Source organism: Vipera ursinii, assembly GCF_947247035.1.
Source record: "Vipera ursinii genome assembly, chromosome: 13".
In the NCBI taxonomy this organism is placed as follows: domain Eukaryota; kingdom Metazoa; phylum Chordata; class Lepidosauria; order Squamata; family Viperidae; genus Vipera; species Vipera ursinii.
Window position 1 is genome coordinate 891722 of NC_139526.1, and position 25350 is coordinate 917071.

General features: G+C 49.6%; 1 protein-coding gene across 3 annotated transcripts in view; it reads left to right on the forward strand.

The window, feature by feature from the left end:
- The window catches only part of TSC2 (TSC complex subunit 2), a 53385-nt gene that overhangs the window by 7172 nt on the left and 20863 nt on the right, over window positions 1–25350 (forward strand). The window contains exons 6-29 of one of the 3 annotated variants that reach the window (XM_083372982.1): window positions 103–220; window positions 638–686; window positions 1115–1240; window positions 2102–2175; window positions 2392–2518; window positions 4372–4515; window positions 5859–5996; window positions 8162–8265; window positions 9410–9491; window positions 10231–10383; window positions 11207–11323; window positions 11469–11591; window positions 12066–12175; window positions 12380–12518; window positions 13274–13396; window positions 13846–13980; window positions 15221–15410; window positions 16074–16167; window positions 16639–16741; window positions 17359–17453; window positions 18834–18965; window positions 22128–22292; window positions 22598–22750; window positions 24185–24294. In XM_083372982.1, the coding sequence (XP_083229108.1) occupies window positions 103–220; window positions 638–686; window positions 1115–1240; window positions 2102–2175; window positions 2392–2518; window positions 4372–4515; window positions 5859–5996; window positions 8162–8265; window positions 9410–9491; window positions 10231–10383; window positions 11207–11323; window positions 11469–11591; window positions 12066–12175; window positions 12380–12518; window positions 13274–13396; window positions 13846–13980; window positions 15221–15410; window positions 16074–16167; window positions 16639–16741; window positions 17359–17453; window positions 18834–18965; window positions 22128–22292; window positions 22598–22750; window positions 24185–24294 (2904 nt within the window). Of the gene's footprint in view, window positions 1–102; window positions 221–637; window positions 687–1114; window positions 1241–2101; window positions 2176–2391; window positions 2519–4371; window positions 4516–5858; window positions 5997–7893; window positions 7950–8161; window positions 8266–9409; window positions 9492–10230; window positions 10384–11206; window positions 11324–11468; window positions 11592–12065; window positions 12176–12379; window positions 12519–13273; window positions 13397–13845; window positions 13981–15220; window positions 15411–16073; window positions 16168–16638; window positions 16742–17358; window positions 17454–18833; window positions 18966–22127; window positions 22293–22597; window positions 22751–24184; window positions 24295–25350 lie in introns of those variants that run through there. The other 2 variants (XM_083372983.1, XM_083372984.1) reach the window with 2 other exon arrangements.

A 25350-nucleotide genomic window follows, 5' to 3' on the forward strand; every position in this document is an offset into this window, starting at 1 on the left:
GAATGGGCCATTTAGAAGCTTGAGCCGTTGACCGTCATTCGTGTAGAAGGTTTTCTGCAGTTCAGCATCTGGCATTTCCTCCCTTGTTGCTGCTTCTTTCAGCTGAATTTGTTCTCCAGTGGATGAAAGTTGGTTTGACTTCAGAGTTTCTGTTGGTGTTGATCAACTTAGTGAAATTCAACAGCTGTTACTTGGATGACTACATTGCTGGCATGGTCTAGTAAGGCAAAGTTTTAGATCTTCTCTTCCTTAGAAGGAAGCATGATTAGTATGGAATTCTGGATTCTGTGGTCCCTACGTAGCTAGACAACCCAATTTGGGGGAGGTTGCTTTGAAATGATAATCTTGGTGGAGCCATGTTCTTTTGCTGGCTGGGTCGTGGAAAAAGTATCTATGTCAGTGTCAGTTCAAGGACTGAATTAATTGGGATAGCAGCCCAAAGAAGCCATCAATGAGCTACGAGCCGTAAAGTAGTGGAGAACTTGGTCAAAACAGGTTCTCCTCGCGTACCTGAGCCTGGTTGGGGGGGGCTTTCTGGCGGGCTCGGGTTGTAGATTTAAGATTTCTGCATAGGAGGTTCAGTGAACAAAGCCAGCCAACCAAGCAACACCCTTAACCAGATTTTCCTTTCCTTTAGCATGATTTGCGCCTTATGCATTCAGACATCTTCTGCAGCTGACATTAAGGTGGGTAGTTACATAAATGTTGTGGGCAGGATAAAAAGGGCCCTTAAAAATAGGAACAGGGTTGCATTGGGACAGGGAGACTTTGAGTCTGTTTCTTTCTCCTGCTTGTAAACTGTCCTGCACACTTTCCACTCGGTCGCTCCTCCTGCTTAGTTTGCCATCAGATTTCCTCCTTGCCTGGGATTTGCTGTTGCAGCCACAACTCAGTGCAGCTGGAGGCCCGGCTCCTCTTCATCCGCTGGGCCACTTCCTGTCCGGCAGCTCGTGTCCTTGGGCGGACGTCTGGAAAGGGGTGCCAGAATGACCCACGACCACGGGGGAACTGCAGGCACGACAGCCTCGGTTCAGACAAGGGCAATGCCGAGTTTACTTGCTGCTCCCTCGGCCCTGCCTTGTTTCTCCTCAGCCCAGCCTTCCCCCCCCCCCAGGTGTCCCTGCAGGTGTTGGATGCCGTGGTGTGCTACAATTGCCTGCCTTCCGAAATCCTCCCAATGTTCATCATCACCTTGTGCTGGACCATCAACGTGAAGGAGCTCTGTGAGCCCTGCTGGAAGGTGAGCTGTTTCTCCGGGACTCGGGGCAGGAAGCGGCTAAGTCCCGGGGAGCAGGAGGGGGTGAGGAGAGCAGCCCAGGGGCCGCCGGGCTTGGCGGGCAGCTTAAGGAGCCTGCGGCTGGGTTTTCCCATGGAGTTAAGCAAGCCCTGGTATACTCATCTGGTTCATGTATTAAGCTGTGATCCGCTTTGTTTATGCTCAGTGCTGTTCTTATAGGTAGGTTGAGGTGAATAAGGCAAATTCCGTCACAAGCAGCAAATTCCATCCTACGGACCAAGTAATATTCTGGTCTGGTAATGTTCTAACCTCCAGGCAACCGTGCCCAGATCTTTCTGTTCTCCAAAGAAAGTGGCTTTGAGATCTAGGATGGGAGCAGGCATTTTCTAGGTCCACGGGGAAGGGGTCCCAGCCTCCTTTTTGCCATGACGCTCTGTTGGAGCTTCCATACAGAATATCTGGGCTGAGACCTAAACGGATGGAGCTGTCAGGTTGGAAGGTAGAAGGTCTGAGGAGCCAGAATTCTCCCAGCACCCCTCCTCTCCCCCCAAGTTCCCCCCCCCCAGGTCTTTGGCTTTGGCAAAAGGGGTCAGCCCTTTAATGGCCACACCAGAAAAACACCTGAAATTCAACTTCACAGGAGTTCTGCACTGAAAACGTTTGGGTGATGTTTTAGAAGGCGGTATGCCTAATGATCTGCTGCAATTGATGCAAATGTTATACAGTTTCGTTAAATTTCTGTTGGAGAATTTGTCATCAGGCTTGGTGCTCCCTTCATTTCTTTGTTGCAAAATGTATAGTGCTTTCTGTGTGGAATTCTTGGTATCCTGTACACTTAACGGAAAGCCCTTATTTGTCTTTCAGCTCATGCGGAATCTGTTGGGAACTCACCTGGGTCATAGTGCCGTTTATAACATGTGTCGGATCATGGAGGACAGGTATGTGGCTGCGTGTCTTTCTGAGGGACGGGAGCAAGCCTTGGTTGTGGCACATTGAAGAATCGTCTTGGAAGGACAGAGAGATTGTTGGGCGCCACAAAAAATGAAATTTTATTTTATTTTGACTTAGGCAACGTACAGAATCCTGGACCTGTGGTTCTTGTGCAGATTTTTGTGAGGAAGATTAGGATACTTCCCTCTGTTCTCTCTTTTCAGGACCTACATGGCAGATGCTGTCCTCTTGAGGGGAGCCGTCTTCTTTGTGGGGATGGCCTTGTGGGGTGCACACAGACTGCAGTCTCTCAAAAATTCACCAACCTCTGTGCTGCCCTCTTTCCTGAAGGTAAATGTGAGAGAAAGAAAAGAGAGAGAGAAAAGGGTTTGAAACAGGACGGGTCCTCCAGATGTATTGGATTTTATTCCAAATAATATCAAGCGCAGCAGAACCGTAAGCCAGAGCCTTCGTGGCAGTTGGCCCAACTCTTCAAAGTTCCCAGCTTCCCAAAACAACCCGGCTGCCATGGGTGGGTTCTTGATAGCAAAGCAAGTGACATTCCGGTCCGAGCTTAGGTGCAAGCTTCCCTGAATATCCACCGTTGGCTGAGAATTGGTAGCCTTGCCTACCTGCAGAGTGGCAACTAGGATAGAATTTGGGTAAGGGGAATCTTCTGCAGATCCCTGAGCTTCTTGGAGGAAGGGTGGGGCAACAGGCAAAGAATGCTGGAGAATGGGAACTGGGGTGGGAGGTGGGGGGTAGATCACCGCCTGCCAGGTCCTCTCCCAGGAGTCTGGGGAGTGGCTGACATCCCAGCCAGGAGCCTCACGAGGGCTGTGAGCGAGCAGGAGCCCAAGGAGCCCACAGGCACCGGGAGCAGCCGGGCCCCTCTTGGGGTTGCAGCTGTTCACAAACATCCGGTTCCACTCGGAACAACTGGCTTGGAGACCTACTTGCACAGCACTAGCGATTGCTTACTATTTAGATTTGTTATTAATTTTGCTGTAAAATATGCCTTAAAACATAGGTTTAAAATTAAAAAATGTTTCTTAATTTTACTATAAAATAGGTGTACCACTTTCTTTCCAGACTTTAGATGGTTTATGACCAACAAAAATACAAAAGTTGATGCAACTTTTCTATTTAAATAATACTGATGAAAGCAGCTACGTAATAATAGGATGTAAGAATAGCACACGTATACAAATCCCTAAGCAGAGTCAGCCCCTTTCTCTGTCTTCCCCCTAACCCCAGCAGAAGAGGACCACCGCCACTGTCTTCCTAAAATTCAAGAGGGAAGGGGCCGTTCTGGCCAGGGAAGGGCCACAACCAGAGGAGATTCCCCAGCCCGTCACCTCTTGAGTCTGAGGGCCCTGAAACAGAACCTGTGAAGGACACAGACCCAGATTAGCTGGGAGTCAAGTCGGGGGGGGGGGACTTTATAGGCTACAACCGGCAATTTGAGTTGCACACGGACATCTATTGCAGTGCAACACCGCGGACGAGTATTGTGCCCGAGGGCTCTTTGCCGGCGCCATCTTTGTCACCATCTTGAGCTAAGGCACAGTCTAGCAAACCCTTCGCCACTCTCCCGCTTCGCACAACTTGCCCGGCCTTCCTCACACGAGCCTGAGGGCTTTCCTCGCCGCCTGGTCCTGCTCTCCCGAGGACCCTTGCTTCGAGAGAGCCCAGCCCCTGCTCTTCACGGAGCGAGGTCAACCGGAGTCCCTAGCAGCCGTTCCAAGCAGCAGGGCCTTCGGTCAGGCAGAGGTCCTTCTCCTGGCCCTGGCCCCCCCAGCGGTAATCATCTCACAGCCCCAATGACTGGCCCAACTTGGTTAGCTTGACACGGCACTTCAGCTGCGTGAATACTTAATCATTACAGTTACTTACATTCCAGCTTACCTGAAGATGATAATTCCTGCTAGAGCAGCTTCTACGCAATATCAGAGATTGTGAAAGAAGCAGAAATTGCAAAGAAATAGATCCCTAGGATCTGTTCATGGCCCCATGGGAGGAGAGGGCAGAGCCCATCTGAGCTGGCTTGGGGGAGGACCTCGGGAAAGGATCGTGGGCCTCCAGGACCTAGTCCGGCTTCCTGACTTGTCCCCACGTGAGTGGGATTCCCAGACAGCTCCTTCCAATTCTGGTGCTGCTTCTGTTCCACCAGCCCTTCCTCTGACTCTGGCTTCTCCTTCTAGGCCATGACGGCCCCCAATGCCATCGTCTCTTACGAAATCGTCCTCTCCGTAACGAGGCTGATCAAAAAATACGGCAAGGACCTTCAGGCAGTCACCTGGGACCTCCTTTTGGATATCATGCAGCGGCTGGTCGAACAGCTGCAGGTTGGTGGACTGCCTGCTTCCCATCCCTCCTGCTGGGGCGGCTTGCTGTGCAGCTGACCAGATTGTGATAATGTGGGGTGTGTGGATCGTAGCCTCCTCTATTTCTGTGCATTCTGTCGCTTCTCTTCTCTTCATTAAGGGGCTCTGTCTCCTCAAGGTTGGTCAAAACTAAGCCCAGAAATTTAGATGCCACCTCTGTCCTTTTGCTGGCACGGGTAACAGCGTACAGTTTTACGATGTGTGATACGGGTGTGTGTGAAAAGGAAAAGCTGTGCGTGTTTGGAATCGGGGGCAAACCAAGCATTCCAGAAGTTCTTCCCAACCATTTCTGCTAAGCTTGTAAGCCGCCCTGAGTCTTCGGAGAAGGGTGGGATATAAATGGAATTTTTAAAAAAATATTCAGTTCAGCCGCAGTTCGGCAGAACGGGCACTGAGAACTTCCGGTTGTTCTGAGTTTCAGGCCACACAGAATCCCAGAGGGCTTTTGCAGAAGCAGAAGGGCAAGGCCGATGTACGTCCGCCCTCCTGTTCTCGGCAGCTCCCAACATCCCTCCTGCCTGCCCGCTTCCCTGCCCCCTTCATCTTTCCGATGCCCCCTCTCCTCTCTTGCCCCCCCATCGATGGACATGGCACCTTGCCAGCTCTTATTTCTTCCTCCACCAGTTTCTCTTGCTCAGAAGAGTCACGTTTCACTGTCTGTTTGAAGTGTCTGTATCTCATTCCACGCATGCATCCCACCAGCCAAAACGCACAGGATTGGGTTCAGGCACCACGCCAGCTATTCAGGACACCAAATAGGTTGGCCACAGCATTTTGTGTATCTGTAATTCGCAATAAGGGACATACGTAAACTAGGGCGCGATGCTTGGGATGCGGTTATCCTTTCCTTGAGGAAATCATGACTTGTGACTAACCCTGGACTGTCCACTTGCTGTCTAGATTTGGAATAGTTAATCCACAGAATAAGGCCAGGAACTCAGATTAATGATATTTATTGGCGGGAAGGTAAAAAGTTACCACGTGAGGATTCTCCCAAATGCTCTAAATTTAGAGGAGAAGACTCCACTGTTTCCTGCGTTCCAGAGCAGGGGCTGGACCTCTGCTTCTCTCTTGAAGGCCCAGCAGTCTGCGCCTGTTCCTGCATCTGTAACTCTCACAGAGGATCTTGATTAAACAATTGCTAGGGGAAAATTAGCTCAGTCACAAGTAGAAGAGTTTGGGTTATGAACTGCAGCTCGGAAGAACGTGCGTTTTTCTCCCATTCTTGGGCACCAGGATTGCTGGAGGCAACTCTGGGAGACAGTGGGTTGACATGAGGAACCCTTGTTTCTTCTGCCTTCCAGACTTTGGAAAGCCAGGAGCTGAAGTCCATTGTCCACGATTTGCTGACTACAGTTGAGGAGCTGTGTGACCAGAACGACTTCCACGGCTCCAAAGAGAGATACTTCGGACTTGTGGAGCGATGTGCTGACCAGAGGCCTGTAAGGCTTTGCTGGGAAACGTTGGCCTCGGGCGGTGGCTTCCTGTCATTTTGTTCAGCCCCAAAGGGCTCTTCCGCAGCACGGCTCCTTTAACGCCCTCGGAGACGGGTTTCCGTGCCTTCCGGGCGGCCTCCGAACGGGAGAAGCCGGCTGGAGAGGCTCTGGCGGTGGCATCGGCAGGTGATGCTTGGCTACTGTGAGGTAGAAAAGAAAGTGCAGGTGGTCCTCGACTTAGTTCAAAGTTAACAACTGCATTTACGACCGTTTTTCACACTTGCGACCATTGTAGCATCTCTACGGTCACATGATAAAAATTTGGACACTTGCCAATTGGTTCATATTTATGACGGTCGCAGCGTCCCAGAGTCATGGGATCGCTTTTTGTGACCTGACAAGCAAAGTCAATGGGGAAGCCAGATTCACTTAACCATGTTACTAACTTAACAATAGCAATGATTCACTTAACAACTGTGGCAAGAAGGTTTATAAAATGGAGCAAAACTCAAACTTAATAAATGTCTTGCTTAGCAACATAAATGTTGGACTCAATTATGGTCATAAATTGAGGACTACCTGTACGCCCTCTGAGTTCTGTGGTTTCACCTATCAGGACATAGTAAAAATCATCTGGTCCTCAGCAGTTCTTTAAAGTAGGGAAACACAACCTCAGATGAACACATGGCATATTGTACCACGCCGTCTTTTATTTTACAAAAAGTCATCCAAAAATGGAGAAGCCATGTGTGAAAAACCAAAGCACACCCTTGCTGCTTCCATAGGTATGACGAGGCTAAGTAGCAGCCAGGTGCTGCTAATCGAGTGCCCTTGACCAAGGCATCATCAGCAAGTGTGGCTACCTCTATAAAAGCCAAAGCTTTAGGAGTTTGCTGGTCTCCAGCGTTGAGGTGTGTGTTAGCACAATGCCAAAGAGGAAAGACATCAGACATGATTTAAGAGGAGCAACTGGTGCTGCCCATCAGTCTGAGAAGGGCTATAAGGCCATTTCCAAATAATTTAAAGTCCATCATTCTACAGTGAGGAAGGTTATTCTCGAGGGGAAAACATTCAAGAGAGTTGCCGTCCTTCCCTGGAGTAGATGCCTCAGCAAACTCCCCCAATGTCAGACCGTGCAGTGTTCATAGAAATTTTTTTAAAAAATGTGTGAAATTGTGTTGTTCACCCGAAGTTGTATTTACCTACTTTTAAGAAATGCTAAGGACCAGATGATTTTTACTCTGTCCTGATACACGAAGCCATAGAACTCAAAGAGTTGTACTTTCTTCTCCAAACGTAGGGTTTGTTCCAGTTATGGCTTGTTGAGCAGACAAAAAGAGCGAAAGAAATCCTGCTTCCTCAGATAAATTTCCTCCTCCTTTTCCCACTTCCACATTTGAAACATTCTTATAATTGGCAAGAGACAGGTTTATCTATACATTCATGTGGTAACATGGCACCCTGAGAGTTTTTCTCTCTCTGTGTTACCAACTGTTATGTTTTACCTGCTTGGGTTGGTAGTGAGATGACTGTAGCGCTTCCACTTCGTTTTGAAAAATAGAAATAAGCTAGGATTTCAGGTTTACTCTTGTAATGTCATGGCTAGATCAATCCTGATCAATAAAACTCAGTATTTTAAATGTTATTTAGTCTTCCAAATCTGGTTCGATGCTTGTGAAGAAGTTGTATGTTCAACTGAGCTACAGTTAGGAAAAAAACAAATTTTAATGTTATGTATGAATTAAAAAAGAAAGCTAAGTTACAAACTGCAGTTCAGATAATAAGTGCCACTTTCTAATCACCACCGGAAGAGACCACGGTTTAAGTCACATCCCTTCTAAACTACTATTACATTGATTCTCCATAATCCTGATTTTATTTTATTTTTTGCATATAAAGTAGTAAGGAACAAAACCTGGTGCTTTTTAAGCCAGAATACTTGGATCTTACTTGGGAAAGGTAGGTTGTTTTTTTATTTAGTTTATAAAATTTAGAAACTGTCCATCTCCCTCAGAGGGGGACTCTGGCTGGTGTACAAGTAAAATATTAAAACATAAAAACTGTGTATAAAATTATATAAGAAGCAAAGATAGTTAAAATGAAAATTGTTCTGAACTCCATTCCCTTCCCTTCCTCCCCCTCACGGCTGCCTCCCTGTTGCCTTTTGGAAGGAGTCTTCCGTTCTGAACCTGATAACCTACCAAGCTCAGTCCATCCACCCTGCGAAGGAGAGCTGGATTCAAAACCTCCAGGCGCTGATGGACCGGTTCTTCAGGTAGGGCCAAGAACCGCTCTGTGGCTCCACATCCCCGCTTTTCTCTCCAGAGTTTTGCCAGATGAGGAGGCTGAGGTGAGGGTTGCAAAGAGCTGCTGGAGACCATGTCAGGAAGGGACTCTGACTGAGCTCACACAATCTGGCAAACCAGAATGGTTTGTGGCTTCTGTGGTTTGTGAACTGGTTTACGGCTTAGGGCTGTTTATGACTTCAGCCCCCGTGGTCATACTTTTCTGATGTTTAATACTACTTACTGCAATAATGCCCCGTCTCCCCTGGAGCTCAAGGCCATTCACACGGATGTCCCTCTCAAACTAGCCACAACGAAAACTCTTTGAGGGGTAGCTGTGAGCTCCGTTCACTGGGGGTGGGGTAGGGGATGTTGAACCTGATCGCAGTTTGAATACTGAATGTGTAGTTGAAGTAGCAAACTTGTTTTTCCTTTGCTCTAAATGAATTGATGTCATCCAACGTATTCTAATTGAAGTAATATTAGAAACAATTTCTCCCTGGTTCAGATTATTCCAAAGTGGGATTATAGGGACTTGGCAATGACGGCCTCTTCTTAAGGGTCTAGAAAGGGAGGGTGGGCCGATCAAGGATTGGGACACTTTAGCAGCAGATATTTCTGTTGATGTTGCTTTGGCCCTAGTATTCCATTGCTTCGATTAAAAGTGTTTCTGTGGCTGCATTTTTCTGACTTCTTTGTTGATTTCTGGCAAAAAAGTGGTTTAAAAAATGCCCATTGAGGAAGCTGGATTTGCTTAATGACTACAGTGATTTGTTTAATGACTGCCATAAAAATTGTTGTACAGTCGGGTTCATTTCATAACTGCAACAACTTATGATGGAAGTGTACTGTATATTGATGAATGCTTTTATTAGCGGCAGTATTTCTGTAATAGTTAACTATTATAATTAGAGAACAAATAATTGGAACATGTCCAGAAGCTCATCACCACTGAATAAACCAGAGATTGGTTTAGCCTAAAGGGTGAACCCATCTTAGCATCAGGTGAGTTCCAGAGTTAGCTTATAGTTTAACAAGCTGAGCCACACTGGCTGCCCTAGGATTTCGAACTGCGAGTGTAGATTTGGTCTCTTTTTTAAAAGCAACTTGTATTTATCCACTTTTTCTGCTTAGAAATGAGAGCCGGAGCGCTGTTCGCATAAAGGTTGTGCACGTCCTGTCTTTTGTGCTGAGTGTCAACAGGCAGCTTTACGAGGTGAATCTTCCTCTTATTCCAAGATGGGTTGTTCTGATTGTACCGAAAGGTCAAGCTTTGTGGTTAAATAGGCCAGAGGAGAGAGGCACAGACAGTTCGCGCTCAAACTGTTCTGTGTCAGAAGCAATGAGGTTCACGCTGAAACTGAACGCGTCTTGGGCCTAGATAGAGAGGCAAGTGAGGACGTCTTCTGAGAGAGTTGCTCTGGGCAAGGGGAGAGCAGGGCTGGGGGCTTTGCTTGCAATAGCGCATCTCAGGGATTTGCTGCAGCTCCCTGTGGGGTTTCTTTTGGCTGAAACTCAACAACAACATCAACAAAAAAAGTTTTGTCCCTGGCAAATCCCACCTGAACTGTAAATCAAGGACTGCCCGTACAATGCAGGGCTGTCGCCAATCCTGCAAGTCTGAAAGCCTTTCCCCTGCCACCTGCAAGGGCCGGTCCTCCCCTTGGCTTCTTTTCCTGACCCTCAGGTAACCGGGGAGTTCTGCCCCTCATAGCTGAGTGTTTCCTTGGCAACATCTCTTCCCCTCTTTCCCCAACGTCATTGGCACATCCCACCCAGCGCACCTTTATCGTGGTGTATGTTGAAGGGAGGGCTGGTTCTGGAGGTGGAATGACGTAGGGCTGCTCGAGGACCTAGACGTCCAAGGCTCCTGAACCGGATCGTTTTGCCTGACATCGTGGAAACCTGCCTGTCCACCTGGCTTAGTTATAGTCGGAAATTGTCTTTGATTGCAGGAGGAATTGATTAATCTGGTCATCTCCCAGCTGTCTCATATCCCAGAAGATAAAGACCACCAGGTTCGCAAACTGGCCACCCAGTTGCTGGTGGACTTGGCTGAGGGTTGCAATACCCATCACTTCAGCAGCTTGCTGGATATCATAGAGAAGGTATGGACACTGTGCTTCACCTCCAGTTTCTGCAGTGGCAAAGATGGTGCTTCTTCCAAGGAAACAGAGGAAACCATGCTTTGGAGCAGAGGCTCTGTTGTTAATTCAACAGGGCCACTGCTTCTCTGATATAGCTGTCTAGGGCATTTTATAAAATTAAGAGCTTGTGTAACAATGGCAATATTGTGTCACAGCAGTGTTTTGGGGGTGGACGGTGGAACTGGAACCACCACATAGGTGCTCACATTTAGGTTCCTTCCCCTTTCCAATATATCTTAGCTGAAACAGAGTTCTGATGTATACAAAGCATTAAACTATGATGTGTTCAAGCACAGCTTATTGAATAAGCCACGCAGATAAGTCCTCACTTCACAACCACAAGTGGGACTTGCAACTCTCACTAAATAATGTGGTGGTTAATCAAGACCTCACACAATTGCCCCTCACAGCAATGGCATTTCTGGCAGTGTCTGCTGCCAGTGTTAAGAGAATCCCACTCACTCATCAGGGGAGCCCCCCACCCTCCCCCCAGCATAAGCCCCAATCAGCTCGGTCCCTCCCGGCCCCGAGCCTCGGTTCTTGGGGTGTCTCCCCCTCCCCTCCCCCTCACGTCCAGCAGGACTTCTCGGTGGTGGCCTCAGCGGCTCTCATCCGGAGGGGCCCCTCTTGGGCAGCCTCCATCCCTTGAAGTCCCCACCGGGGCTGCCGTCCTCAGCAGATCTGCTAAGCTTGTAAGCCACCCTGAGTCTTCGGAGAAGGGCGGGATATAAATGTAATAAAAATAAAAAATAAATAAAAATCTGCTTTCTCTCTTCCTGTCCAGGTGGCTTCCCATTCTCTGCTGCCTCCTGCTGACCTGGAGGAAGGAGACCTGCTCTCTTACTCGGCCTCCTTAGAAGACGTGAAGACGGCAGTCCTTGGCTTACTTGTCATTTTCCAGGTAAAGTTCCGGGCAGCCCTTCCTTTTCTCTTACGAGGAGAATATTTTAAAGAATTCAGGACGGCCTTCGGCCATGCTTTCTCTGCCTGTGTAGTACAAGAGAGCAAATCCCGTTTGACAGAAACTCTTCCCCTCCTCCTTCCAGACCAAGTTGTACAGTTTGCCCGCCAGCCATGCCATGCGGGTCTACGAGATGCTCGTCCATCACCTTCGGCTCCACTATAAGCACAAGTACAGCCTTCCCATCGCCAGCAGTATCCGCCTGCAGGTGAAAACACTTTCCCAGAGCCAGGGATTTGCAGGAAACGTTGGAGGGGGGAAGCAAAGGGGGAGTGAAGTGGTTTGGGTGGGCCATTGCTGCTAAACTTGCAGAAGAGTTCTGGGAAGAAGCTTGGAATGTCACCGTGGTGCCTCTTGCTCTTTTCCTTCCACCGGGCTAAGGGCGGCCCCCTTCCTTGCCGGTCTTACTGTGAAGGTTTGAACCTGATGACGACACAGGAGGAATGGGGTTCAACAGCCGTGCAGCGGGACGTCGCCTTTTGCGGGGACCCGGTGGTGGAGGGGGACCGTTTCTCTCTCTCACCGCCCATCTAGTGCTTTCTGAATGCTTTTCGGAAATATTGTGGGGCTGCTGCGCTTGGCTGAGGAGCTCTTTTCCTATAGCCAGAGTTGGAATGACTGGAAATGATGCCCTTTTCTCCTCCTCCTTGCTCTTACGTTGGATTGTTCTTTCCGTTTTTAGGTATTTGACTTCTTGCTCTCACTTCGTGCTGACGCTCTTCTCCACCGCCTGGGCCTCCCCACCAAAGACGGCCTCGTGAGATTCAGCCCCTACTGCCTCTGCGATTCGGTGTATGTTTCTTTGGGTTGCAGCCTTTCTTTCCCTTCCCAGAGCCTGGGGGCAGCAGCCGTCTCTTCTCCCCAAGGCTTCCGCTTTCTCCTAGCCTACAGCTCGCTTGGAAGGGTCTGGAAGGAGCTCTGCCTTCGGAACGGAACGGGGAGCTCCGGGGAGCCCTGGGCACCAGGCTGCGCTAACGCTCTTCTCTTGTGTTGCAGGGAGCCTGAGAAAAAGCTTGCCAGCACTCTGTCCCCCCCCTCGGGAAGTCCAAGCAGCCCCCCTCAGAACACCCCCATCCGCACAGGCTACCTGTCTTACTCTCTCCTCTTTGGAGTTCTTCTGCAGTGCCTGAAGCAAGTGAGTGAGGAATCAAAGTGGACAACGGCCAGTTGATCTGAGTTCTCGGTGTCCAGCCAGGAGCGGACTGAAGCCAGAGGCTCTCCTGAGCTTAAGCACAGTTGGAGTTTCAAGGCAGCTTCTGTGAATAGCATCTCCCTGCTTTCCAGAGACAGGTTGTAGTAGACGGCCAAACTGCAGCCATCTTGCGGCAAAGAGAGCAAGTTCCCAGTTCAGTCCTCACTTGCACTGTTTCTTCTCTGACATTTAGGGGAAAATATTAGTATCTCGCAGCTACATTCCCCCAAAGTGGTACCCTTCCCGTGCCTTGACTTCAATTTCCAGAACCCTTTGCTGGCCCAGATGTGCACTCTGTTGTTGGGAGATTCTGGCAACCGTGTTTTTACATCTTAAGGACGTCCAGTTAGGGAAGCAAGCTTACAGGATTATTGTTCGTAGGTTTGCAGTTTTGTAACTGTAAAATGAAGCGTTTTGAATAAATAGTGAGATTATTGCCAGTGCCGGTTTGTTTAAGGAATGCCATAATACTCCTATCGATCGATCGATCGATCGTGTTCTGTCTCCCAATATTGCTTCTGAAATGCTATTAAGGACGAATAATATAGCAAATGCAGAGTAATTAAATAATGGCTAGGATGCTGAAAATGAATGAATTGATGCACCCAGAAAAAGGACCATTCCCCAGGGCCGGTGGGCACCAGGACCTTTGCCTGCTGCTTTATGGACTCTCGACTTTCTCTCCTCTTCTGTCTTAGGAGACGGACTGGAAGGTGCTGAAGCAGGTCCTGAACAAGCTGCCCAAGTCTCTGCAGTATAAAGTCCTGTACTTAACCTCTCCTTGCAGTATTGACCAGCTCTCTTCTGCTCTCTGCTCCATGGTAAGGGCAGGCTGGGAATCTGGGCTTCTCTGTCCTTTCCTGACCCCTTTTAACGATGGGACTGCAGCATTTGATAGGGAGCCGGCACGCAGTTGGGGGAGGGGGGGTATTTAGCCTGCAGCTTTCAAATTTTGGCTGTTGGTTGTTTTTAACCAGGGCTGTAGAGCATCTTCTAGGCTGAGGGCCAGAATCTATGTGGGTGGCTCCAACACAAACAAAAGCAAAATTTTAAATTAAGTGCAGTTTACTTTGATAATTCTCCATGTATTTATTTTCCCTTCCTCATTTATGAAAAATGCAGCTCATTTTTCATCCAGCAAGGGCTTTGAGGAGTCCCACCTGGGGCTTCAGACGCCCAGAGATGTGCTCGCCCCAATGGTTCCAACTCGTGGTTTCTCTTGTGTAAAATTATTTTTGGAAAGCACAGGTTGGTGTCTCTCTTGTCCTAGCTCACTGATAAGAAGATGACGGAGCGGCTGAGGGACGTCTCCGAAGGGCTGTCCCGGAACGACTTGCACCAGGCTGTGGTTCCGGTCTTGACTGCTTTGATCTCCTATCACAGTTACTTGGACAAAACGAAGCAGGTACTGCAGGGGGGGGAGTGGGACGAGGGAGATGTGCTCGCCCCTCTGCTGCCATGGCTTCAGGGCTTCTGAGACCACTGCAGAAGCCTCCATTTATAATTATTGCTACAGATTTTTGCCCTTTCATTTCCAGGGGCCCTCAGTAGCTTTATAGAATTAACAAGAGAAGATTAAAAGCAAAACTCAGTTTTGCAGTGCCAGCCCGTCGGTCAGGATAGCATGAGCTTAATCATCTTCAGTTCCTTTCTGAAGAGCCACGCCAGTGCAGCAAGGGCTGGTCCAGATACCTGGGAATGGGTTGGGGGAGGGAGATCCCAAAGTAGCAATCCCCTGGTGGAAGGATCCCACGCAAGCATGTTTTACTGGATTAGCAGATTCAGCTTGGAGAAGGCAGACGTGGAGATAGCCAGCCAGGTTTTAAAAGTGTTGCCCTACACCCCGAACTACCTGGCAATCGTCACGGCTCTCAGCAGTGGCCTTAGGTGGGCAGAGCTCCGTATGTTCCTAACCGGGGCTGCTGAAGTTTCCGTACGGTCTTCAAGAGCAGCCGGCCTGCAGTGCAGTGCAGGAACAGACCTGCTAGTGGTCCTAGTGACAAGGGTGTGAATTCAACTTTCAGCCATTCGTTTAGTAACCGTTCAAAGTTACAACGCACTGAAAGAGAGACTGACGGTTTCTCACACTGATAATGGTCTAAAATAGCTGGGGCTAGTGATGATTTCTCGAGGTGATTTCTTTCAAGATGAGAAACACCAGCACTCACCAATATATTTACTACCTCCCAACTCAGTCTCCTGTCACATACATACATACACATACACAGAGAGAGAGAGAGAGAGAGAGAGAGAGAGAGAGGTTTTCACTGACCAGGTAAGGCAGCGATCTCATTCACAAACAGTGGAGTTAATCACGTGGGGAACTCGGTCTGCTTCCTCAAAATCCACAGGTTGAAATTAATCCCTGATCCTCAAGATGAGAGCTTGTCATTTCAAATGGATTTGTCCAATCAGCCTCCACGTTAATGTGAGTGATTTTGTCCTCCAAAGGTTTGGCATAGAAAGATGCATGGAAGAATATTTAATCTGAGGAACCTTGAATTTGGCTTTTTTAAAATTCTTTTTTGGATACTAAAACCCATCAGGATCGACTCCGTCATCCTAACAGTCTATAATTGATACATACAGAACGTCTTAGTGCCCACTTTGTATCTGTCCTGTATAACCTTGTTCTCTCCACCCAGCGAGAGATGGTTTACTGCCTGGAGCACGGGCTGATCTTCCGCTGCGCCAGCCAGTGTGTGGTGGCATTGTCGATCTGCAGTGTTGAAATGCCGGATATTATCATCAAAGCTTTGCCAGTCCTGATAGTTAAGTTGACGCATATTTCAGCAACAGCCAACATGGCCATCCCTCTCTTGGAATTCCTTTCGAGTAAGTAGTGGGTGCCCCTGGAGCCGGCATCTGCCTGTCTCTCTGAGAGGAGAAGCAAAAAGCAATGAGTCTCTGCTGTCTTGGAAACTCAAGTGGGATACTTGAATAGTCGCCATGTCTCTGAAATAGTTGCCCTCGCTTGTGCAAATTTCTGGCACTTGGACATAAGAGGGCAGGGGCTATTGGAGGAAAACAGGTGCAGGAAAGCTCAAACCATTTTAGTTTATGGAGATCGTTGAGTGCTCTTTGCATCCAGGGTTATATTTTCAGTCTCAGCAAGTGGTAGAACTCTAGCTCAGATGCCCAAATTCAGAGGTAGCCGGGAGTTGGGTGAGAGACCGCCAAAACATACATCTAGCAAGAAGGCATTAGCATGCCACTTCCCTTCCCTGGCCAAGAAGGTTACTGGGAGTCCAGCTGACCTGTCCCTGCACAATACCAGAAGTGGACCAAGCAAGATGGGCAGGCTGTCCCACATGGACCCAGCCTTGTGTTTGTAGACTGCTGTTTATGGTTTAGGGTGATGCAGAATCCCAGCCCGTTGTGGTTGATTCAGAAACCTTCATCTGGGTGAATTGTGCCAAACCAGGCCGTGTGAATCCCTTCTGTGCCTGGAGCAGGGCGGGGCCAACTCAACTGACCACCTTTTCTTCTCCTTTCCAGCGCTGGCCCGCCTGCCTCATCTCTACAGGAATTTTGCAGCGGAGCAGTACGCCAGCGTATTCGCCATCTCTCTGCCCTATACAAACCCCTCCAAGTAAGCTGGGTGCTTGATACGATTTTCTTGATATATGGTTTTCTGCTGAAAATTGTTTTGAGAAGGGCTTTCCACCACAGAAGAGAAGTTGCATTTAGATGGCCCAGTCCCGTTATCCCAAGGGTGCAGCTGCTTTGTCCTCCCTCCCACTTGTTTAGGAAACTGAAAGATGAGAGAGGCAGAAGGCGGTGGTGAAAAGGCTGGTTGATGAATGTATTAGCTGCGGTGGGTTTTCTTCCCAGGCAAACCTCCCGCGTATCGGCATGACCTTTACAGTGCAGACTTCCCTGTAGTGCTTCCATTTGTAGAACAGATTGCACAGGTTGGCCTGGCCGATTTGCCCCACACTGTTGTTATTCATCTGACTGACTGTGTGTTTATTTATAAGTTGATCGGTTGTCTGCCCGAGAGCGTTTCCATAGGCCCGGGCCATCACGGCCATCCTAAATATCCTTTCTGAACTGTTTGTAGGTTTAACCAGTATATTGTATGCCTGGCGCATCATGTCATAGCCATGTGGTTTATCAAATGCCGCCTGCCCTTTCGGAAGGACTTTGTTCCCTATATCACTAAGGTGAGTGTCTTACGTTATTCAGAAAGTCCATCTACTGCAGCCGTTTCTCAATCCTGGCAGCTTTCAGAAACGGGGTTGCCGGCGCCCAGGACGGGTCTCCCAGCCCGCAGACGCTGCCGCAACCTCAGTGGCGTTTGTTGCGGGGGGGGGGTGTTGTCAGAGTGACTTTACCTCGTAGTTAGTGAGGACCAAGTGAAGCTGGGGAAACTTTGCTTAAGTTGACTTTGGGGCTCGATCCGGCCATTCCCCGGTTGGGTAGAGGACAGAGGGAACGGCCTGAAGGACGGGAGGGAGAGGGGCTACAGGGCAAGGGACAGATAAGAGGGTCTTGAGCCTATTCCAAGAAAGGAACTCGAGTCGACCCCTCAGGTGAGCCTCCCTCATTCACCTGAGGGAGGGAGGGAGGGAGGGGGAAGCTCAGTCCGATTTGCGGGATTTGGTTCTTCTGGCTATTGCAGTCCAAACAGCCCTTGGTACGTGGCCACGGTGCCCTCATCCGGTCTACCTTGTAGGGCTGGCACCAGGTCCCCTTGGGGGGGGGCGTTGCAGTGAGACTCATCTGGGGTAGAGAACCTCGTGGGTCCCCTCAGGCACTCCCCTCCTTCTCCTTTGGACAGGGTTTGCGGTCAAACATCCTCCTCTCCTTCGATGACACCCCAGAGAAAGACAGTTTCCGGGCTCGGAGTACCAGTCTGAACGAGAGACCAAAGAAGTAAGTTGGCTTAAGGGCAGAAGAGGCTCTTCTCTTGCCCTGACAGCAGTTAAAAGCGGCTTCTACAAGGAGGGCCTCCCTTTGCCCGCTGGCTGTGGCTTGACGGTGGCTGTGGCAGGCCTTTCGAAGGGAAGTACGGCCTGAATGGGCAAGCCTGCTCCAGTTCCAGGCTGCCTCCCTTTCTGCTGAAGGCCACCCTTCTTGGTGAGAACCTTCTCTGTTTCCCCCACATCTTAAGGTTGCTGAGGTGCTCTAGGGGCGTCTTCGCTTTTCTCCCAGTACTGACATCCATCAGAATGAGATGCCAAACGGGCAGGGTCACCCTTTTGCATCGTATGAGTCAGGTTAAGTCACAATAATTGAAATGTCTTGAATCAGTCTTAACTCGTGGGCACCATTTCCCTTTTTTGCTGTGGCTATGTCACCACTAACTTGACTGAATATTTTATTCTCATCAAGTTGGGATATTGTTGATTTGTCAGTTCAGGTTGAAATTGGGTAGAGTCTCCACAAACTATTTCCAAAAAATCTGTTCTTCTCCAAAGGAGAGAATCTCTTGATTAGAGATTAATGGTTCTTACAACCTACTTCTAAACTAGAAATCCCCAATATATTAATAAATTATAGTCAGACTCGGTATGTCTTCGTAGAAGCGGTTCAGGCGCGAGAGAGAAGAATGTGTTTGCCTGCCTGGTAAGAAATGCGTTCTCCCAGCTCCTGGTGTCTTTCTCAGGTGGTCTTCTTGTTAGAGTCTAGACTAGAGTGATTCCCACTCGAGGAAACTTGCTTGCTTTGAAATGAAACAATCTTGTTCGGTGGTAGGAAAAATACAGTAACTCTCCTCCTCAGTCCTGGGATTGTCCTGGTTCAGCCCTGGAGTTGGTGTTCCGGTGGAGAGGAGGGCATCGTTGCAGCCTCGTGACTTTGTGGGTCACTTGGGACAGTGTAGTGCGAGGCACCTTGAGGTCTCCGGTCCTGGCTCTGCCCACTCGGCTGCGTAAGGAGCTTCCTTCTCCAACACACCCTAACCTTCCAGCTGCCCCCTTCCGATCTGCCTTTGTGTTAAGTTGCGCTAATTTCATCTGGCTGTGTGTGGTTGGTTGTGTTCTGTTTTGGGTTGGGTTGGGGGTAACAGCGAGCAGTCTGGAGCAAAACGGGCTTGTTGGTTTTTGTGTTTAAAATGTTCATACTGTTAAGTTTTTCCTGTTTTTTAATTCCCTTCCCTCCTTTTTTTGGCCTTATTCTTCTGTTTTTTCTTCTTTTCCTTTCTTTTCTCCCATCGTCTTCTGGGGCTTTTGTGGCCTTTCACATCCCGTCCTTCCAATGATTTCCTTCCTGTGCAATCATGCCTCTTTGGTTCTGATGCTGCTTTGCCCTTAGTAGCTTTAAAGTAGCCAAAAATGCCAGGCCAAACTCGAACCAGTCTCCTCCTGTGAAAGCCCTGAAGGATCCCTCGGCCGTTGATGCCTTCCGCTCCCGCAGCATCAGTGTGTCTGACCATGCAGCCCACAGGTAGTGACGCTTGGACAGGGGAGGAGGAGGGTGAAGAGCAAGGGGGTCTCTTGACTGTGTCGATGGGGCTGGGGACTGTGCATGTTGGGACTCCTGCTTGGCTTCTTGATGCCCACCTCCACGCTAGCTTTGCAAGCATGTTGTTGCATGTTTTAGGATAACGGTCTGAGTTCGGTTTGCCTTGGTTTGGTTTGAAGAGACCATGCTGCTGCTTGGCCTAGATATCCGCCCCACCCCACCCCATTTCTTAGGGCATGACAGGTTGCGGTTGCTTCTGGCTTAACCCTTTCAAACTGTGGCTGTTCCAGGCCCAAATGAAAGCATCCTGTTTTTGCTGGCTCTGTGCTTCGTAGTATCGTGGTTCAAAACCTGTGCAGATACGGGACGGGGTGGAAATGGGGACGTGGAGCTTGAGATCTTTTGAGAACGAACAGTTCACGTTTACCATCTTACAATCTTCTGTAGCTCCGTGTTTGGTTTAAGCAATTTAAAACAAGGAAGGCATCCAGAATGCATCTCTTTCATACCCAAGGCAAATGCAACACTTGCTGAAAGAAAAATTCGCTCAGCTTAGAAACTTAGAGATTTGTTCCCCGCTAGCTGAAGGCTCACCCTCACCCTGACTTTCCACAAAGCATTATGTTCATTCAGGTTACCCAGCCTTGTCAGAACTAATCCTGATTCCCCTCAGTCCAGATTTGACACTAGTTTGGAAGATAATCATAATTGGTGCTGCTTAATTGTATCACTAACCAGTTGTGAGGAAGGGAAGGAAAGGTGGGATTTGTGAGCCTCCCTGTTTGGTGAACAAAATCTCGTCTTAGGCATCAAAGCTTTGTCTGCGCTGGCTTCTCAGTTGTGTCTGGCAGGGCTGCCCTTCAGCAGCTGGGTGGGGAAGGACCAGCTGTGCAAAGGTGGATCCCAGTGACTGGTGAACTGGAACATGATCCTCAGTGTTGGTCTCCTAAATTCAGCAGCTTTGGGGACATTTGGGGCCGTCCTTGCTTTCTCTGCTTTAGCAAGAGAGTAATTGCAGAGGCCCCCATCCCAGAGATGGAAACTCACGGGCTTTCTCCCAGTTAACTGAAAAAGAAAAAAAGTATTGGAGGAGAAGGCGGTTTTTTTTGGGGGGGGGGTCTTGTGTTCCCTGCAGGCAACAATGCTCAGGAACCAAAGAGCCAACAAGAAACCAGGCTGCGGGACTCAGATGTGGAAACTGAAGTGCCTTGAACAAAGTCCTGCACCTTCAGAACCTGGTTGCGAAATAATTCCGCTTGAGGGGGGACACGGGATGATGGTCTGTTGAGGTGGGGGCTCCCGCAGGGTAGGGTGAAATAATTCAAAATGGCAGCCAGAACAGGGCGATGCTTTTGATGCGGCAGCCGCCCTCTTTGCGTTTGGGGCAGACCCTGCGGGCCCCCCTGGCTTGGCCGGGCCTTTCCTTTCGGGCCGGACACTCGGGCTTCGGCTGGCCTGTTGCAGCTCCCTTCCCAAAGCGAACGGGGGAGCCCCGCCGTGGCCGCAGAGCGGGCGGGACCGGGACCCGGCTTTCCGTTTCAGCCCAGAGTGGCTTCTCAGAGTGAGATGGCGGCATGTACGTTTAGTAAAGAAAGAAAGAAAGAAATTGAAGTACTCCTTATTTATTAAATATTTTATATGAAATTTAATCATAGTCTAATTAATGTTAATATTACAGGGAGTCCTCAACTTACAACCGTTAGTTTACTGATCATTCAAAGTTACAACAGCACTGAAAAAAATGACTTTGGATTGGTTTTCACACTTTTGACCGCTGCAGCCTCCCCACAGGCATGTAGGCAAAACTCAAGATTCTCGGCAACTGACTCATATTTATGACGGTCGCATTTTCCGAGGATCAAGTGATCCCCTTTTATGACCTTCTGATAAGCAATGTCAAAGCCTTGGTGGAGCAGTGGGCTAATGCCTCCTTAAGTAACACCAGCTGCCTGCAATTAGTGCAGGTTCGCATCCCACCAGGCTCAAGGTTGACTCAGCCTTCCATCCTTCCGAGGTAGGTAAAATGAGGACCCAGATTGTTGGGGGCAATAAGCTGACTTTGTAATAATGCCGCTTGGGGTGTGTGTGAAAGCCCTAATAAGCAGGCATATACATAGAATGAAGGCTACTGCTAAGCTTGTAAGCCGCCCTGAGTCTTCGGAGAAGGGCGGGATATAAATGGAATTAAAAAAAAAAAAAGGGGGGAGGCCAGATTCACTTAACTGCCACGTCGTTCACTTAACAACTGTAGTGATTCATTTAACAACCGGCAAGAAGGGTCATAGAATGGGGCAAAACCCACTTAACAGATGTCTCACTTAGCAATGAAAATATTGGGCTTAGCTGTGTTCTTAAGTCGAGGACTACTTGTACACTATTGACTATTAAGCTAATGTTTTTAATTAACACTTATCATTAAATACTTAATATTGATATTAAATATAAGGTTTTCCCCAAATACCAGACTCCGTGGACTTGAGCAGTTCAGAGAGGAGTCTGGGAATGGGGAGAGGCCGGTTCAAACCCACCTCGACCAGGGAAGCCGTCGGGGGGGGGGCTTGCGGGGTTCCTGGGGTGGGTTTAGCGCTGGGGGAAGAGAAGGCAATTTGCAGCCCCCTCCCCCCCTCCCCAGGTTGTCTGTAACTGGGAGAGAAAGAAATTTTCCTGTTCCAACCTTTGAATCAGTGGGAACCTTTCTGTTTCCATTTTTCTGAGGCATTGCAGTTTGGTTCCTTTAGCTTTTTCTTTTTCAAGCTAAAATCATTTTTAATACATAATTATCTGGTTTAATCCTGAGTCAGCTGCTATAGACCCCTTGCTGTTCATAGACAAAGGAAAGTCCTGAAAAGGACCCGCAGCTGGGTCTTGCCAGTGACTATGGGATGCCGTCCGGCCAGGCCCTGCTCCGGAGACCGCGAAGCCGGAGCTGCTCCTGGGAGGAGACGAACGCCCCCCCCCTGCTTCCTGGCCCTTGACCTCCGGGCTGCCCAAGCCAGCGTGAGGCCTGTCAGTTCAGACCGTCCCAGAGCCGGACCTCTTTGCCCACAACTCAGCCTGCTGCATGCTTAACAGGATCTGGGGGACTTCTCCCTCGGGAGATTTGTTCTTCCAAATTCTAACCTTCCCTCTGCCCTCCTTCCCTAGCCGGATACAAACCTCCATCACCAGCTCCAGCCTGGGCTCTGCCGACGAGAACTCCGTGGCTCAGGCCGACGACAGCCTGAAGAGCCTCCACTGGGAGCTCACCGAGACCTGTCTCGACATGATGGCCCGCTACGTCTTTTCCAACTTCACCGCTGTGCCCAAAAGGTGGGGGTCCGCCTGTGGCTCTTGCCAGGGGAGGGGCTCGGGGCGCTAAGTGCTGGGGCTGGCGCTTCCCTCTGATTATCAGCGGCCCAGGTCGGGAAGGATGCCGGAAGAGATGCTTTGCTCAGGGAGGACGGAGGATCAGTGGAGAATCGTGGCGCTTTGATTCCTTCACTCTGCATTTTTCCTTCCGGAGGCGGGAGTGGGATTCAGAAGGCTTCTCTGGGAAAGTTGAAATGGATGTCGAAGTCTCCCTGTTCAGAGAGGCTTTGAGAGCGCCTTCATCCGTGTTTCCTGGGGGCTTTTAGGTCTCCGGTGGGCGAGTTCCTCTTGGCTGGAGGGAGGACCAAGACGTGGCTAGTGGGTAACAAGCTTGTTACAATCACTACGAGTGTTGGGACGGGGACCAGGTCCCTCCTGGGCCTTGACCACGGAGAGTTCCACAAGGGCGCAGAGTCCAGGTAAGCTGCCTACAGCTCGCTCGCTTCTCAGGCCCTTCTAAAGTAAGAGGGACAGAAAATGAATGACAAAAGGTTACAACAGCAAGAGAAGGTGGAGTTTTTGTCTAGCTTTTAAGCAGTGGCATTGTTTAGATCAATAGGATGTGTGGACTTCAACTCCCAGAATTCCCCAGGCAGCAAGGCTGAGAACGGCTGGTTTGCAACCATATAAAAGTAGTCCAAATCTCAAGGCAGGGGTGGAGAACGATCTGTTCTGCAGGATTAAAGGTCATCAGTCTTGGTAGTTCTCCAGGATGTTCTGCCACCCTTATGGGCCTCTTCACAATAGCGTAACAAAAGCAAATGGTCTGTAAACAAATTTACCAATGTTAGTTATGTGCTTTATGCTTAAAACGTCGTGTTACATCACAGGCAAACAAATGTGCTTGTCATTGATGCCACTGCCCAGCAAATGTTCTGTCAGACATGGACATAGGAAGCATATTCTCCGCATAAGCCCTGAGTCCATCTTGCCCTGCGTGTCCTGTTCCGTCTGGCAGTTGCTAGTTGGCCACTAGACTGACTTTCCAAGGCGTGAACTGGGAATCCCTCCCTCCCTCCCTCCCAACCAACCAATCATCAAAACAACATTACTATACCCTTATTATATACGTGCATCAACCTGGCACCAAAGTTAAACTTTCCCATGCAGTCCATCACCAAGTCCTCTCACCAGTTCTCACCCTAGTTTAGTGCCAGGAAAAGCCAGGTCTCAAGGGCCTTTTGGGAGAATGGAGGCCTCTTGAACTTCAGGGGTGTGTGTGTGTGTGTGTGTGTGTCTTTCCGCTTCCTTGACCCCATTAGAGGCCGTGTTTAAGGAAAAGGATTAGGCGTGTGCCCACCCAATCTGGTCTGGTAGGACGGGTAGATGTCCTTAGGGAAAAGCCGTCTGGCAGACAACCTGGCCGAATGCCATGGGGGGCTATAAAGGTAATAACCAGCGCTTGGAGTTGCATTCATAAGGAAAAAGGGAGGCAGTGCAGTTCACGCAGTAAAGGTGTTACATGGGCAAATGGAGGGGCACCCATCACTGCATGCAGCACCACATTCTAGAACAGCTATAGTTTCTGGGTGGTCTTCAAGGGCAGCCCCACAGAGAATGCCTTGCAGCAGTCCAAACCAGAGGAGATCAAGGCATGGGTGCCCATGAGCGAGGCCTCCCAGTCCGGGAAGAAGCACAGTTGGTGCACCAGATGAACCTGTGCAAAGTAGACCCCCAGCCATGGCTGCCGCCTGCTCCTAGGAGGACTCCCAAGTTGCACGCCAGCTGGAGTCCGGGGGTCAGAAGCCCAGAGCCCCCCTGCCTTGCCAGGCTGGAGTCGAGCTCCAGCTCCTTCCTGTAAAGGCTCCATGTTAAGGTTCAAGCGGAAAGAGTCTCCTGTTTCTGATCCCCAGCTCAGATCACAGCTTGCAAGTGAGGCAGTCCAAGGAGGCCCCGGCGAAGCTCGAATCTCAGGCTGGCCCACAGGTGGTTCGAACCCGCAACCGAGTCAGGTCCATGTCAGGTAAGGAGCCTCCCAGAGTCTCTCTGAAACAGACGAATGAGTTTAGGGGCAGGAAAATATACTTGGAATTGAGGCTGTTAATCAGGTAAAAGAATAAGGTGGTTGCTTGAGCTGGGAGCCTCCGTCCATCTAAGGCAGGGGTGCCAAACTGCCGCCCGAAGCTGCACCCCGTTGCCGGCAATGGCAAAACAGTCCCGATGTCTGATCTAAGGATATCCTGCGGTGAAATAACTAAAACTGAAAGTGTTGGGGTTGAACCCCGATCTCCTGATTATCCCATTAGCCTTGTCAGGCTTTGGTTTTCCGATTCTTCTGGCTGAGCATCCGGTGAGTCCAGGAAGGGCCACTTCCTGGAGGAGAACCTGGATTTGTCTGAGGGCCAAGAATTCCCAGCGCCCGAAGGCTGGCAGCCCTCCAAAAGGCCAACGGCACGGAAGGACTTTGCCTCCTGCCTGGAAACTAGGAGCTAAAGTTCAATGGTGTAGTGACTTTTAGACTACAACTCCCATTAAAACCCACTCAAAGTAGCAAGTGATTATGACTGATGGGAGTTGTAGTCCAGAATGTCTGAAAGGAACCAGGTTGCCTATCCCTGTCCTAAATAGGATGAATGTGTTTTATCAGCTGGAACTCACAACATGTTAAATCTCGTTATCAAAAGCTACATTGGGGTGTCTGCCTGGCCTGTTGTTCCCAAGAAAATCAACATGCTAAGTCAGTAGCTGTGTTCATATGATACGCTAAGCCTCAAATTCCACAACCCTTTTTCACCTGGTTAAACTGAGCTGCATGAACCCAGCTTCAGAGTCTGTTGCCAAGTCTGCCTTAACCGGGGCACGGCGAGACTCCTGGGCTTTGGAGGCAAGTCTTCCGCCAGACGGTCTGGGTGGAGCCCCGGAGGGGATGCAAAGAGCAAAGCCCGGCCTTCCTTGAACCTGGTGGTGCACCCGGGGCTCACAGGCGCAACTTTCCTCCTCCCTTCTGCCCTGGGACCGGTGTCTAGAGGGGAGAAGAACAGGAAGCATTCTGCAGAGTGGGCTGGCGGCTGGGCCTTGT